Below are 14,883 nucleotides of genomic sequence, written 5' to 3' on the forward strand. Positions count from 1 at the left end.
ATTATTTGACTAATTAATATTTTAATTTTCTTCTTTGTAATTTTTATTTAATATTTTATCTTTTTATATTCGGAAATATTTAAAGAACTTTCTCTTTTTAATAATTTTTTTATTTATTCATAATTTTTTTTACTTTGATAAGTAATTTTATATTTTAAAGTATAAATAAATTAGATTGTATTAAAATAAAATCTTATATAAATATAAATAATTATTAATTAAAAAAATATAATAAATTTAAAAAATATAATTATTTAGTATATTTTTTTTTTTCATAAATCATAAATAATCATTTGTATTATTAATCTTTATTAATTTATCTTTTTTTTTAAACAAGGATTCTTATTACAATTTATTAACAATTATTCCTATTTCTGTATTGGTAGGATCTAATTAAAAGCATTTTATATAATCTTATATAGCTTCTTATAAATTTCCTAATTCAAGGAGGCATTTTCCTCTATTTTAATAATATTAACTAATATTGATGTTAAATTTGATTGCTTCATTAAATTCTTTTATAGCTTTTTCATATTTTTTTTGATTAAATAATATAATTCCTCTACTATTCCTAATCATTGATATTCTAGTGTTAATTTCTTCTCTATTTTCATCTATTTTCTAAGCTTTTAAATAATCTTTTAAAGCTTCATCAATTTTATTATTCATTCTATATTTAACAAAAATTAAAAAATTCATAATTTTATATAAAATTAATTTTTTTATTTTTTATTTTATAAAATAAAATTAAAAAATAACTTAAGTAATTTTATAATAATAATTTCTTTAAATAAAATATTATTTAAACTAACCTATAACAATCTCCTCTGTTACAATATACGCCCCAATCATTAGCTTTAAATTATAAAGATTCGTTAAATAAAGCAATAGCCTCATCATATTATTATCTTTAAAAGCAAATCATTCCCATTTCATTATATGTAAGTGCAATTTAATTTTTAACTTCAAGTTCTAGAGATTTATCTCTAATAGTATGAAAAGCTAAAAGCAAATTGTTAAGAGAATTTTCATATTCTTATTATTTTCTAAAAATAAATGCTTTAATTAATAAAAACTAAGTATTATTTGGAAACAAATCTAAACCTTTTTTTATATTTAAAAGGCATTTTTCTATTTGATTTTCAACTAAAAAGTGTCTTGTTTCTTTCAATAATTCGTCTGCTTTCGGTATTATTATTTTTAGGAATTATTAAACTTCAGGATGTGAACTATTTAAACTTTCAACTTTCCAAAAACATGCATTGCCTTCAGGTAATTTGTTTAAACTCCAAAGAATTTTCCCTTTAAGTAAATTCGCATTTACATTATTATCATCTAATTTTAAAAGCTTTTCAAGCTCTTCTAAAGCATAATTTTTATGATAAGTTAATAAATAACAATAAGCATGTAAAAAAATAGAAAACTTTTAAATATCTTAATCATTTTATTCAGGAATCGTATGTAAATTGTAGCATAATGTCTTCTAAAAAGATTCATAAGCAGTTCCGTCTAAAATATCTATATATTCTCCTTACTATATTTATAGAAATCCTTTTTAAAATAATAATTTTTTTAATTTCTCTTCTACTTAAATTGTATAATTAAGTTAATTAGACTTTTTGTATAATTTAATTGCCATACTTATATCATTTATTGTAGCATATACATCGCCTAATTCATTATATGGTTCACTATTATTTGAATTCAAAAAAATAACTTTTGAATATAAATTTATTGCCTGATAATATAGTTTCTAAGCAAATGCTTATCGGGCTTCTTATAAGCGAAATTAAACCCGATCATTTATTATTTATAAATAAGATATTTTTTCTTATTATTTTTAACATTCTTGCTAACGATCAAATTTATAAATTGACATATTTTTAATTATTATTTAAAATATAAAGAAAAAAAATACTTTTTTATAAAAAAAAATAAAACTTGTAAAGATAGCTATAAAAAAATATAAATATAAATATAAATATAAATATAAATATAAATATAAATATAAATATTATTTAAATATAAATATTTTTTTAAGATTTTTATTTTTTATATTGTATTTTTTTATGTTGTTAATATATTTTTTTTATAAAGATATTTAATTCATTTTTTACTATAAATTTTCATAATTTTAGTTTTTTTTTTATATTTATAGTATATTTTCATTTTTATTAATAAATTTTTTTAAAATTTTAAATTTTTAATATTTTTAAATTTAAAGATATCATTCAATTAATATTAACTAATATTAGTTTTAAATTTAAGTGTTTATTATATATTATATAATATTTATTATTTATTTTTTCATTTAAATTTATTTATATTAAAAATAAATTTATTCAAGAATAATTTAAATTTAATTATTTTTTCTCTGTATTTAATTTATAGTATAATTTAATTTACAAAGTTTAACAACTTATTTTTTTTTTATATATTTTTTTGTTTACTTGATTTTTGTATTATAAAATATTATTCTATAATCATTTATTTTTATGTATTTTTCATATTTTTTCAATATTTTATTTTATAATTTTATTAATAATAATAAATATTATAATTAATTTATTTTATTTAATATTTTTTTGATATATTTTTTAATAAAAATTCATAAAAATAAAAAAAATTATAACATGTAATTTATTAGATTTTATTATATTTTAAATTAATTTGTTTAAATTAATATTTGATAAATTTTTAATTAATTATTTCTAAATGGAAGATATTTTATAAAAAATATTTACCAATTAAACTAATTATTAAATTATTGGTGATAGTAATTAAACTCTTTAACTAGTTTTATCTCCAAATTAATAAATTATATGTAGATTATCAAGTATTATTATGATGAGTAATTCTATTAAAGTTGAATCAAATAAACATTTTTAACATACATTTATAGAGCGTTTAATGTAAAACAAAATAAATAAAATGTATAAGTATTTTAAATAATTAGATAAAAATATTTATAAAATAATGGAGATAATTTTAATTATTAAATAACTAATTCAATTAATTAAATTGGATATGTTTTATTATCAAACAACAAAGGAAAAATTTTAGTTTGTAATACAGCATATTTTAACAATTTAGTGATAAAAGAATAAAAAATACTGGCGATAAGTGGTATTAAAAATTTAAAATATGATTATAAGTAATTTAAATATATTATTAAATTTTTCATAACTAAAATATAAATAGACCTTAATTGAAAAATTTATAAAATAAAAAATGGATATGTTCTTTAAATCCTTATTGTAATAATTAAGAGCCTTCTTTAATTTTTATATAATCTTAAAGTAAAAAAATGCTTAAAAATATATTTTATTTATTTAAAATTTAGGTACTATATCTGAAAAAGAGTTGGGAGAAGGAGAGAGTGTTATAATTAGAATAGATTGCTTGTTATGCTTTAGCGAAAGCTGCAAATTGTAAGTTTATAATGATAAACTAATTTAAAATAGTTTAAAATACCTAATTTAGTAAAGTGATTGTATGCTTTAAATAACTGGTCCAGGCACTGTTTTTTGCGAAAATTTGTCTATAGAGCAAAAAAGAAATAAAAATAATATTAAAAATATTGTAACAAGGCATTTTCATTTTGTCATTTTGCTTATTTTGTAAGAATTTATAATTTTACATTATTTATTTATTTATAAAATAAAAAAGTATATTTACTTTTGAAGAAATATTGTTTAGCCTTCTTGTTTGATTTTAAATATGCAATTATATTAAATAAAAGTTAAAAAATATTATAATTAGTTTTATTTAAAATTTTATACCAAATATTTAATATATTTATAAAAATTGACTTATATTAATTTTTTTTCTTTAATCAGAAAAATATTTATTACAATATGAATTATGTAAAAATTTCAAGATTATTTAAAATTAAATAGTAATTATCAATTAATTTTTTATATAAATATGTATATATATAATATATGTCCTTATATTTTGTTGAATATAATTCTTTAACATAAATATATCCCCACATATTATACAAAAATGTTATAAATAATTTTCTAAAATGCATAATTAAATTATAAGGCATTTTAACGCTTTTAAATTTTTATAGCATGTTATAACAATATTGTTTATAATATTTTTATAGAACAATTTATATTTTTTTTTAATAACATGGATTCAAGTTAGTAAGATAATTTTATTTTATATTATTAAATAAATTCATTATTTAAATTATTTAGAGACTTAAAAAAATCTACTTTAAAAATAAATAAAAATCAGAAAAAATAATATAATTAATTATTTATAAGTAATTAATAAATATAAAATAAAATAAAATATATATATATATATATATATATATATATATATATATTAAAAAAAAAGAAAAAAAAATATTTTCTGATATTTTTTTTTAAAAAAAGCCTTTGTATATTAAAATTTTTATAAATTAATTTTAATTTATTACTGCTATATGGTTTATTTTCGTATAATTCAATAAAATTTTCGAATTATGCGATTGATAATTTATGTATAATAATTATAATTTATTTTAGTTTTTTTAATTAAGTTTTTTTTTGTTAACTTTTATTTTTATAATTATATTAATAACATAAGGAAAAAAAAAATATAATTATAAAGTTTATTGTAAATACAATATTTTTTAAAAGAATAAGGATAAGTAATAATTATTTATAAAAATTAATAATTCTATAATAATTAATTTATTTTTCAAGTTATTAAAATTATATTATCCCTTTAGTAGACAATTTAACTGCCAAATTTTTGACTCGTTTAAACTACATTGTATTTAGATTTAAAAATATTTTTTTCAAATCTATACGTTCGCAGTAAATAACTATTTTCTCATAAGATAGACCTAGAAAATAAATTTTACTCAATAAATAACTATAGAAAATATTTATTAGCTCTCAAAATTTTTTTTTGATATCATAAAATATTTTTTTGTCCAAGAAAATAATTATAAAATTTAATATATAACTTACCCATAAATAATACTTAAAAAACTAATTAAATACCAACCAGGGTAATATTAATAAAAAAACTAAAATATTTTTTTTTATTTTATTATTTACCTACTTCGTAACGATTATTTTTATTAATATTAAAAATATAAAATTTTATATTTTTTTAATAATTATATATATAAATACTTAAATGCAAATCCAAAAATGCTTAAAATATTTTTATGTAAGATATTTTTTATTTTATTAAATTTTATATTTATTATTATCCATTTCAGTATTTTTTTTTGCGAGCATAAATATATATTAGTATTTTTTTCTAAATTATAAAAAAGATATCTCTTTATTTTTTGAGATCTATTTTATGATGATTATGTAAATAGAAATTTATTTTATATTAAATCACAATCATAATGCAAATTAATATTTTAAATATATTGCGTATTTTTATAAAAAAAAAAATTAAGCATTTTTTTAATTAAAAAATTTCCATTCTATAAATTCATGTAATTTTATATTTTTTATTAAATATTAAATTCAAAATAGAATATAAAATTAAAAACATTAAATAAAAATATATAAATTTTTTTTTAATTTGAATCGATATTCCATTTATATATATTAATTATTCCATTTTTATCTCTATTTTTCTTAAAAATTTTATTGGTTTGAATTTTCGTTTTGATTTGTGAAATAACAATTGAATTGAAATAAATAAAATATAAATAAATGAAAAAATAAAATTTCACAGGATTTTATTTTAAGTCTGAAGATACTTACTTATAGCATTTAATAATTTTTTTTAAATAAAAATTAAACAAATTTATCCATAGAGTATTAAGATACTCTATAAATATACTTGAAAAATAGTTTAAATGGCAGTTTTCAAGAATAAACATTTTTAATTATAAATTAAATTGATTTTGAATAAAAAAAATAAGTAATTATATTGAAAGTAAATTGATTTCTTAATATTTTATCATGTTTTAATCATATTATAATGTGTTTAAAACATTACATAACTATCTTAATCGTATATTAACTTTTTAAAAATGTGAAATATTTATGATCCGTTAAAATATGATTATAGCATTTTTATACGTATTCCTATTTTACTTTTTGAAAAAAATATTTCTTTATTTTATTTTAATTATAATATTGATAAAAATATAAAAATTTAAATATTACATTTTAAATAACTATTAAATAATAAAAGAAGAATATTTTTAAAAATTATTTTTATAATAAAATAAAACGTCTAATTAAAATAATGATTTACATTTTGTTTTAACAATATTAATAAATTATTTTAATTTATATAATAAAAAAATAAATATATTTTTAAATGCTTTAATATTTTTAATTTATTTGAATTTACTAATAATATTTAATATTTTTATTTAATATGAAGTCAATAAAAAAAATTTAAACATTTATAAATTAAAATATTAGACAACCATTTTAATAAGATTACTAATAGAAATATAATTATTTTTAATTTTTAAAATATAATACAAATAAAAATGAAAATCAAAGTTACTTCAAAGATTTTTTCCATATGTTAAGAATAAAATATTAAATGAAAAATGTTTTATAAAAAACAGAGTCAAGAAGATTAAAGTAATTAACATGTAATCATTTAAGTTTAATTCATGATAAAGCTTCTTAATCTTTAATAAATGATGTAAATGTCAAAACATATCAATTAAATTCTAAAAAGAAAAAGAGAACAATTATAAAATAGGAAAATAAAAACTTTTTTGAACTTATAGAATAATTAGATGTTTTTAACCCTATGGGAGTTTTTAAAGTTTTTTGGGACATATTTTAATTAACAATTTTTCTTCTGTTGTCTGTAGTAATATCAATAAAAATAACCTTCTAGACATAATTTTAATTGCTAATTAATAGTTTTTATTTGAATTTTATAATTATAATTTTTTATATAAATATGATAATTAAAATGAACACAGGCTATTTTTATCATGGTAATTTAATTAATATCCGTAAAAAAATAATATCAAACTATATTAAGACTCATTTAATTTATGATATAATATCAATAGTAAGTTTAAATATATATGTTATTATTGAAAATTAAATAAGTGTAGAAATATTTTCATTTTATAATATTTTGCTTGTATCTTTTTTTTTATACAAATTTAAAGAAGCTTGTTTGATTTTAACAAAATTAGAAGAATTAGTAAACAATATATTAAAAAGTACTCATATTACATAACTTATTAAATTACTTTTTTTAATGCTTTTTGTTTCTCATATTTTTGCTTGTTCTTGGATTTTGGTGACTGTTATCACTCCAAAAAATGAAACTACAATCGACTGGATTTATTAAAGGAAAAAAATAGTCAATATGGAAAGTTGGTCCTCAATTTATTTAAACTCTTATTATTTTGCTTCTGTAACAATGATTACAGTAGGATATGGTGACATAACTCCTTAAAATAATTATGAAATGATATTGTGTTTAGTTGGAATTTTCATAGCCTGTTGTGTGTTTGCTTATACTGTAAATAGCATTGGCTAAATATTTAATGAAATTTAATAAAGTTAAAAAGAGAAAAAATCAAATATAAATATAATTTTTAATTATATGTAACTTAAAAGTGTAAGTAGACCAATATAATATGAAATAAAAGAATACTTAGAATATATTTGGAGTGAAACAACATCAAGAAATACTAATTAAGAATAAAAAATTATAGACATTCTAAGTTAAAATTTAAAATAAAAGTTATTAATAGAAGCAAATAAAATAGTTTTATAAGATTCTCCTGTTTTTAAAAATAATTTTAGTGAATAAGTTCTTGAAAGGACTGTTTAATTAATTAAAGAATAGAGATATTCGCCTGAAGAAATAATAATCAAGTAAAATGAAGTTGATGATGGGAGTATTTATTTTATAGAAAAAGGTTCAGTTTTATTTTATATTGATTTAGATTATCCAAGGGGTGAAAAAAAAGTTCACATTATAGAAACTTTATCATAAGGGATGTCGTTTGGGTAATTCAGTTTTTTTACTGGTTAACCAAGAATGGTTAATGTTAGAAGTTTAAACTTTACAACATTGCTTAAAATTGATAGAAATTAATTTATTGAATTACTCTAGGAGTTTTAAGAAGATTATGAATATTTTTGTGAAATCAAAGAAGAAGTTATTTTTAATTAAATGCTTAATAAAATAGGTATTAATTCATACATTTGCTGTCTATATATAATATATTTAAAATATTTTTAGGTTTGAAATGTTTAGCTTGTTAAAAATAGGATCACTTAATTAAAGATTGCATGATTATTCATTATAAAGCTCCATTTTAAACTATCATTGCTTGCTAAAATTATAAAGAATTAAAAAGGAAGTCATTTTAGCAAAGGTCAAAATTTAAAAAAAATAATTTTTTATTGAAAAATAGTGTTTATTATGAATAAAAAAATTTTTACAGACAAAATAAAAGTCTTATAAATTTATATTTTCACCTTTTTCTAGAAAAAAATATATTCGAAAAGTATAATGAAAACATTGAAAATTTTAGTGAAAATTATTCTTCTTAAAACATGAGTAATTCTTCGATTTAAAGTTAAGAAGAAAATCATAAATTTTTTGATTAAAAAAAAGGGAGTTTAGATATAAATTCGATTTTTGATTAATAAGGTTAATAATAATTATTTTATAATTTATATTTTATTCATATAGAAAATTAATAAATTAATCAAAGTTTATTAACTTTAACTTAAAAAAAGTAAAGCATAGAAAACAAAAAAGATATGAGTGAACTAAACATAGAAAATAAAAAAAACTTGAGTGAACTAAAAAAGCGTCTCTTAAAAAATATTAAAAACAATGTAGTTTTTATAGATCTTTATAAAAAAAAACTTTAAAAAACGCTTATATAAAATTAATAATTAGTAGATGAAAATCCAGATTTTATTAAATAAATTCCTTAAATTCTAAATTAGAATTAAATATTGAAAAGAAAAAATTCTTAATAAACTCAAAAAACTAAAAATTTTTAAGGATTTGAAAAGCTGTAATCAGATTTGTTATTTTCTTTTATTTATTTTGAAAAGTAAAAAAATTATAGAAATTATTTTCCTTAAAATAATCTCTAACATATAATATTTAAGATTAATTTACCTCCTTAATATTTAAAGATTTATAAAAAAAATTTAAGATATAATTCAATAAAATTTATGAATGGATAACTAAATACATTAGGAATGCCAAAAAAATATAAAAAATAAATGAAGTAATAAAAAAATTATGTAGAAAATTAAAAAATTGATACTATAATTTCTCTTAATAAATCTAATTTTTAAAATTAAATGAAATATTTTTCAAAAGCTAAAATCCATATTCAAAAAAAATACAATTTTAAAGAATAGCTTATATGTAAATAAGTGTAACGTTTATGATTAGAATTTTTCTGGAATTAGTAAGGATATTCTATAAAATTATAATAATTAATAATAAGATTTAAATGTGTAGAAATATTAAGTAAGTTTAGAAAAAATAGAAAGCGAACCTAATATTCAAATTTCTAACTACTTTGAAATTAATAAAACATCAAAAAAGAAAATTAACTATTAAGAAATTAATTGAATAAATATAATTTTATTTTACATTTGTTGCAATTTATGTTTTTTTTTTAAATAAAATATAATAATAAAAACAATAATAAATAAAAAGTAAAAACAATTATTATTATATTCTTAAAATTTTATATAGAACATCTAATTATATAAGATATTTTTAAAATAAATAAATTATTAATAAAAATGAATAAAATTATATAATATTTTGCAGCAAAAAACCTATATTTAAAATAATATTAAGTAACAATAAAAAATATATCATATTTAAATATATATATTAATATAAAAATAAAAGAATTTTGCAACAAAATTATAAGCAAGTTCAACTTAAAACGGCCGAGATTCAATTGGAAGAAGATTAGGTGTCAAAAAGTTTGGAGGAGAAGAAGTTTTTCCAAACGATATTTTAGCTCGTCAAAGAGGTTTTAAATGGAAACCAGGTTAAAATACCTTTACAGGAAAAGACCATACGATCCATTCTAAAATTGAGGTTTAAAATATAATAATTCAATAAAACTATAAAAAAATAGGGAAAAGTACATTTTACAAAAAAATATTCGGAAACAAACAGGAAAATTACGACTATTCATGTTATTGCAAATGAAAATAGAAATTTAACTAGTAAGCCTCCACCCGGATTTGTTTATCATCCAGAATAATACCCTTAAAGAGCTGAAAATAATCCTGAACCAACAAATTACGTAATTTATAAATAAAAACCTTTAAAAGTCAAAAGAAATGATCATAGAGGTCTAATATGTAATGAATCATAGAGAATAAATAGAAGCATATAAATACCATAATTTTATTTGGATGGCAAAACACATTGGAATACTCCGTAAGATAGACATCAAAATGTTATTGAAGCAATGCAAAAATTAGAAAAAAAATATTTATCTTAAGCATGATAAATAAAATTATTATCTTTGCTAAAACATATTAAAAAATTAAAAAAATATATATATATTCATTCATCATAAAACATGTTTAAGAAAAAAAATTTATATTATTTAAATTTTATTAAGTATAAAATATATAAGAATTTAAAAATATATATTCATAATGTATAGTATGTATATTATTTTAAGTTTAATGTTTTTGAAAATTAAAAATAATATAATTATGATAACTTTCTATTAAATTATTTTTTAAATCATACATAATTAAAATTATTTCATTTTTTGTTTTGAAAATTAAAAAATTTCAAAAAATATTTTTTTGATTATTTTAGACTTTTTATTTTTAAATAAATTTTAAAAAATATAAATATTGGAAAATTAATTTCATAAATACTTTTTTACCTGTTTTAGTTGACTGATATACACTTTTTTCTAATCTTAGTAAAAAAATTAGGATAATTTTAACAATAATAGTTTTTTTATTGAGTATCTTGTTCATGGATAATTTAGATTATATTATTTTATGGATTAAATATATTTTAACATAAAATTAAACATAAATTTCTATATATAAATAAGTTTATTTTTTTAAATTATGATTAAAAGTATTTTAAATTTTAATAGTTATTATGAGTATTATCTAAATTAATTTTATTTAATATTTACAGAAATTTAGAAAATAAAATTGCTAAATTTAGTGATATAGATTAAAGTTTTAATTGTTAAAAATAGTTTTAAAAAAGTGAAAAAATTAGGTGAAAGGTTAAAAAAAAGAAACTGATACTTAAAAAAAGTAAACTGAAAAAATTTTTTGAGCTATTTTAATAAGAAAAATTACTTCAACTCTCATTTGTATCTCTCTCGTTCCCTCATCCTTATAGTTTAATCTGTTTATATTGCATATTTTTTTAAAAAAAACACAATTATCAAAAAGGAGTCAAAAAATAGATAATGACAATTTTTTTTAAATTAAATTTTTTAAAAAATCTGTATAGAGATAAAAATATAAAATAATATGAATATGAATATGTAATATTTTTTTATTATAATTTATAACAAATATACTACAACAGTTAATATAAAATATTTTAGAGTTTAATTTTATAGTTTAAATAAACAAATATTATAAGTGTTAAGTAAAATATTTTTCTAAATATTATTTATAAAATATTTACTTAAATAACTCAATTTAAAATAATAATAATTTAATAAACTTAATTTATAGCAGATACACATATATATAAATTTAGATACCCATTTTAAATTTTTATTGAAATTCATAGATTTATATTAATATTTTCATAATTAAAATAATATGTTTATTATATTCATATTGTAAAATACATTTAAGTAATATTATATGGATATTATAAAAATATTTATATATCTATTTATTTAAAGAAAATAAATATTTTACATTGATTTTAAAATTTAATTTTTTTATTTTTTAAATTTTTTATATATAAAGTTAAACCAAATCTCATAAATTTAAATATAAAAAATAAATAATATCTTTTTCAAAAAAAAAAATTATTAAATTTAAATAAAATTAATAATTATCATTTTTAATAAAATTTAACATAATTTGAAAATTGCTCACATACGAATAAAGACTAAATTATATTTAACCTTGGATCACATAAAGTAGTATAATTTTTATCTAAATCATTTTCTTCTAAGTTAACTCCCACACATTCAGTTACATTTATTGCTGAGGTTTCCAAATGAATACCGCCTATATGCTATTAATTTTTGGAAAGAATGTCTACAAATAATTTCAATTCTTTTAAAATTTCATCTACTTTTCTTGTTTTCTTGCCCTTACAGACACTCGAAGTAAAAGTATTTGCATGCATAGGATCACAAGACCATATGAAATTAAGATTATTTTGTTTTTTTACTTCTATTAATTCAGGTAAAATTTATTCTATCATATTTGATCCAAGTCTAGTTATTATCATAAGTTTTCCTTTTAAATTTAGAGGATTCAAAGTTTAGACAAGCTTTAAGAACTCCTCTTTTTTTATTGAAGGGCCAATTTTTACTCCAATTGAGTTTTCTATTCCTTTAAAAAATTCAATATGAGCTCCATCAAGTTATCTCGTTCTTTCCCCTATCCATAATAGATGAGCACTTGTGGCATAATATTTATTTTCAATCATTCTAGTTAGGGTTTCTTCATAATTTAAAAGAAGTCCTTCGTGAGAAATGTATATATTTTAATTATTATTTTCATTTTTTATAATAAAATTTATACTTTATTATTATAGTTTATCTATATCTTTTTTTTTATTTAGCTTTATTTTCATATAAAATTACCTTAATGTTATTTAATAAAATCTAACAAATCAGAGTTAGTGATATTTTTTTGATTCTTTTCAATATATTATTTAGCCTAAAAAGACAATTAGTAGCCTTTAGCTAATCTTAAAGGATCAGGAGTTCTTTTTTCTATTGTATTTACTATATCTCCTCTAAAAGTACATACTTTTTCTCCATTTGAAAGAATTTCAAAATCTTAGGAGCGAGGTTTAGAAAATTATCCTGCAATTCTACCTATTGTTAAACAATTTTTATTTAAAATTCCTTTTATTATTTTTGATGATGCTATTATAGCCTTCATTTTTTTATCTAAAAACTCAGAATTTTATTCTGAAAATGATTCAGCACAATCACCCATTTGCACAAATATTTTTTTTCCATTTTCACAGGCTTTTAGTTCTTTTGATAGTAATTAAATTTCTTTATGAGTAACTATTTATGACATATCTGATATTAAGTCTAATTATTCTTATAGTTATTTTTAATCCTCATATATTGGTTAAAATTAAACACGAAGTTTGTTCCAAGATGATGTGTGAGAAATACCAGAATGTATGTACTTTTAAGGAGGATTTTCTAGTTGTTAAATATGATTAATTGCTTATTTCCTTTTGCGGGTCTTTAACATTTTATTTTAATTTTTAATTATTTATTTTCAAAATTGTATTTTATTTTATTTTTATTATTTTTTATTATATATGTATTATTAAACAATTTTATGTATATTCTTAATTATTCTTAATTATATTATTTATAATTTAATCTAATCATAATTAAAAATACTTTTCTCTTATATTTAAATATAATAAAAAATTATAATCAATTAAAAATATAAATAAAAATAAAATAAAATATAAAAATAATATTAATATTATTAAAAAAAATATAATTATTTAATATTTAACAATATTATATTAAAAATATTCATAATTTTTATATTTTAAAATAAAATTATATATAAAATATAAATTTTTTACATATTTTTTGCTTTAATTTATTATAATAAAAAATATATATTTAATTAATAATTTAATTTAGTTTATAAAATTTTTTTTTAGTTGAAATAAACTTTTAAATTATAAATATATGTAAATTATATTTAATATATATTATATATAATAAATAATTTAATATAAAGTAAATTTAAAAAAAAATAAAAAATGTTTTATAAATAAATAAAATAATATTATCGTTTATAAAATTTATTTATTTATAAAATCTAAGAAAAGTTAAGTAGATAATTAGCAAAAAACTAAAATAAATTATAGATAAGATTAAATTTTATATTTAAATCAATAAATATTTAAATTGGAATTATATAAATAAATATAAAAAATAAAAACATAATATTTATAATTACTTGAACATTTATATAAATAATAAAACAATAAAAAACGAGTATAATGAAAAAAAAAAAAATTAAAAATAAATAAAAAATATGATAAATATGAATAAAGAATAAAAACAAAATAATAATAAAATTATTAAAAGGATTAAAATTTTTTTAAATATAAATATAAATATAAAATTTTAAAAAAATAAAAAAATTATGCTAATATAGATTAAAAATAAAAAATAAAATAAAATATAATTATATTAAAATAATAAAATATTAATTTATACAAAAATATTATATTAAAATAAAAATTTAAAAATGAAATAGAAAAATTAAATATTTTTAATAATGAAAAATGACAAATAAAAATATTAAAAAAATAAAAAATTAAATGATAATAAAATATTATAATATTAAAATATATAAATATATAATATAAAAATAAGAATAATTATTAAAAAAATTATCATATATAAAATAAATTAATATATAAATAACATAAAAATATTATAATAAATTATAAAAAATATATGAAAAATTATAAAAAAAATAAATAAATTGATAAAATAAATAATTAATAAATAAAAAAATAAAATTTGAAAATAATTAAATTAAAAAATATAAATAATAAATAAAAAAATTATTAATTTATATTTTAAATCAATTAAATGTTATTTTATAAAAATAAAAAAATTAATATTAAAAGTAATAATAAAAATTAAATAAAAAAAATAAAAAAAATAAATAAATAAATAAATAAATA

The 14,883-nt window shown here is 15.5% G+C and overlaps 3 protein-coding genes across 3 annotated transcripts, besides 23 other annotated features; 1 reads left to right on the top strand and 2 right to left on the bottom strand. All coding sequences in view use genetic code 6, as the record gives it.

The window, feature by feature from the left end:
• Positions 1-216: 216 nt before the first annotated feature.
• Positions 217-251: a microsatellite.
• A 28-nt stretch (positions 252-279) lies between these two features.
• IMG5_054040 (tetratricopeptide repeat protein) lies at positions 280-1,639 on the bottom strand (the record flags this gene model as incomplete). Its single annotated transcript, XM_004037351.1, has 3 exons — positions 280-670; positions 813-1,098; positions 1,240-1,639. 3 exons carry the CDS (start codon positions 1,637-1,639, stop codon positions 280-282), a joined length of 1,077 nt encoding a protein of 358 aa, XP_004037399.1.
• A 322-nt stretch (positions 1,640-1,961) lies between these two features.
• Positions 1,962-2,032: a microsatellite.
• Positions 2,033-2,178: 146 nt separating this feature from the next.
• Positions 2,179-2,220: a microsatellite.
• Positions 2,185-2,220: a microsatellite.
• A 1,545-nt stretch (positions 2,221-3,765) lies between these two features.
• Positions 3,766-3,808: a microsatellite.
• A 496-nt stretch (positions 3,809-4,304) lies between these two features.
• Positions 4,305-4,342: a microsatellite.
• A 1,318-nt stretch (positions 4,343-5,660) lies between these two features.
• Positions 5,661-5,694: a microsatellite.
• Positions 5,695-7,323: 1,629 nt separating this feature from the next.
• IMG5_054050 (ribosomal protein, putative) lies at positions 7,324-10,471 on the top strand (the record flags this gene model as incomplete). Its single annotated transcript, XM_004037352.1, has 4 exons — positions 7,324-7,479; positions 7,705-8,124; positions 9,859-10,053; positions 10,094-10,471. 4 exons carry the CDS (start codon positions 7,324-7,326, stop codon positions 10,469-10,471), a joined length of 1,149 nt encoding a protein of 382 aa, XP_004037400.1.
• Positions 8,712-8,782: a microsatellite.
• Positions 9,723-9,766: a microsatellite.
• Positions 10,472-11,877: 1,406 nt separating the features above from the next.
• Positions 11,878-13,412, bottom strand: IMG5_054070 (phospho-2-dehydro-3-deoxyheptonate aldolase, putative; the record flags this gene model as incomplete). Its single annotated transcript, XM_004037353.1, has 2 exons — positions 11,878-12,718; positions 12,868-13,412. 2 exons carry the CDS (start codon positions 13,410-13,412, stop codon positions 12,022-12,024), a joined length of 1,242 nt encoding a protein of 413 aa, XP_004037401.1. The 3' UTR covers positions 11,878-12,021.
• Positions 13,413-13,450: 38 nt separating this feature from the next.
• Positions 13,451-13,492: a microsatellite.
• A 116-nt stretch (positions 13,493-13,608) lies between these two features.
• Positions 13,609-13,647: a microsatellite.
• Positions 13,609-13,655: a microsatellite.
• Positions 13,610-13,673: a microsatellite.
• Positions 13,657-13,732: a microsatellite.
• A 606-nt stretch (positions 13,733-14,338) lies between these two features.
• Positions 14,339-14,396: a microsatellite.
• Positions 14,397-14,480: 84 nt separating this feature from the next.
• Positions 14,481-14,512: a microsatellite.
• A 23-nt stretch (positions 14,513-14,535) lies between these two features.
• Positions 14,536-14,716: a microsatellite.
• Positions 14,538-14,614: a microsatellite.
• Positions 14,619-14,687: a microsatellite.
• Positions 14,632-14,694: a microsatellite.
• Positions 14,717-14,803: 87 nt separating the features above from the next.
• Positions 14,804-14,873: a microsatellite.
• Positions 14,831-14,865: a microsatellite.
• Positions 14,831-14,883: a microsatellite.

This window comes from Ichthyophthirius multifiliis (genome assembly GCF_000220395.1).
Source record: "Ichthyophthirius multifiliis unplaced genomic scaffold scaff_1120509250183, whole genome shotgun sequence".
Classification (NCBI taxonomy): Eukaryota; Ciliophora; class Oligohymenophorea; order Hymenostomatida; genus Ichthyophthirius; species Ichthyophthirius multifiliis.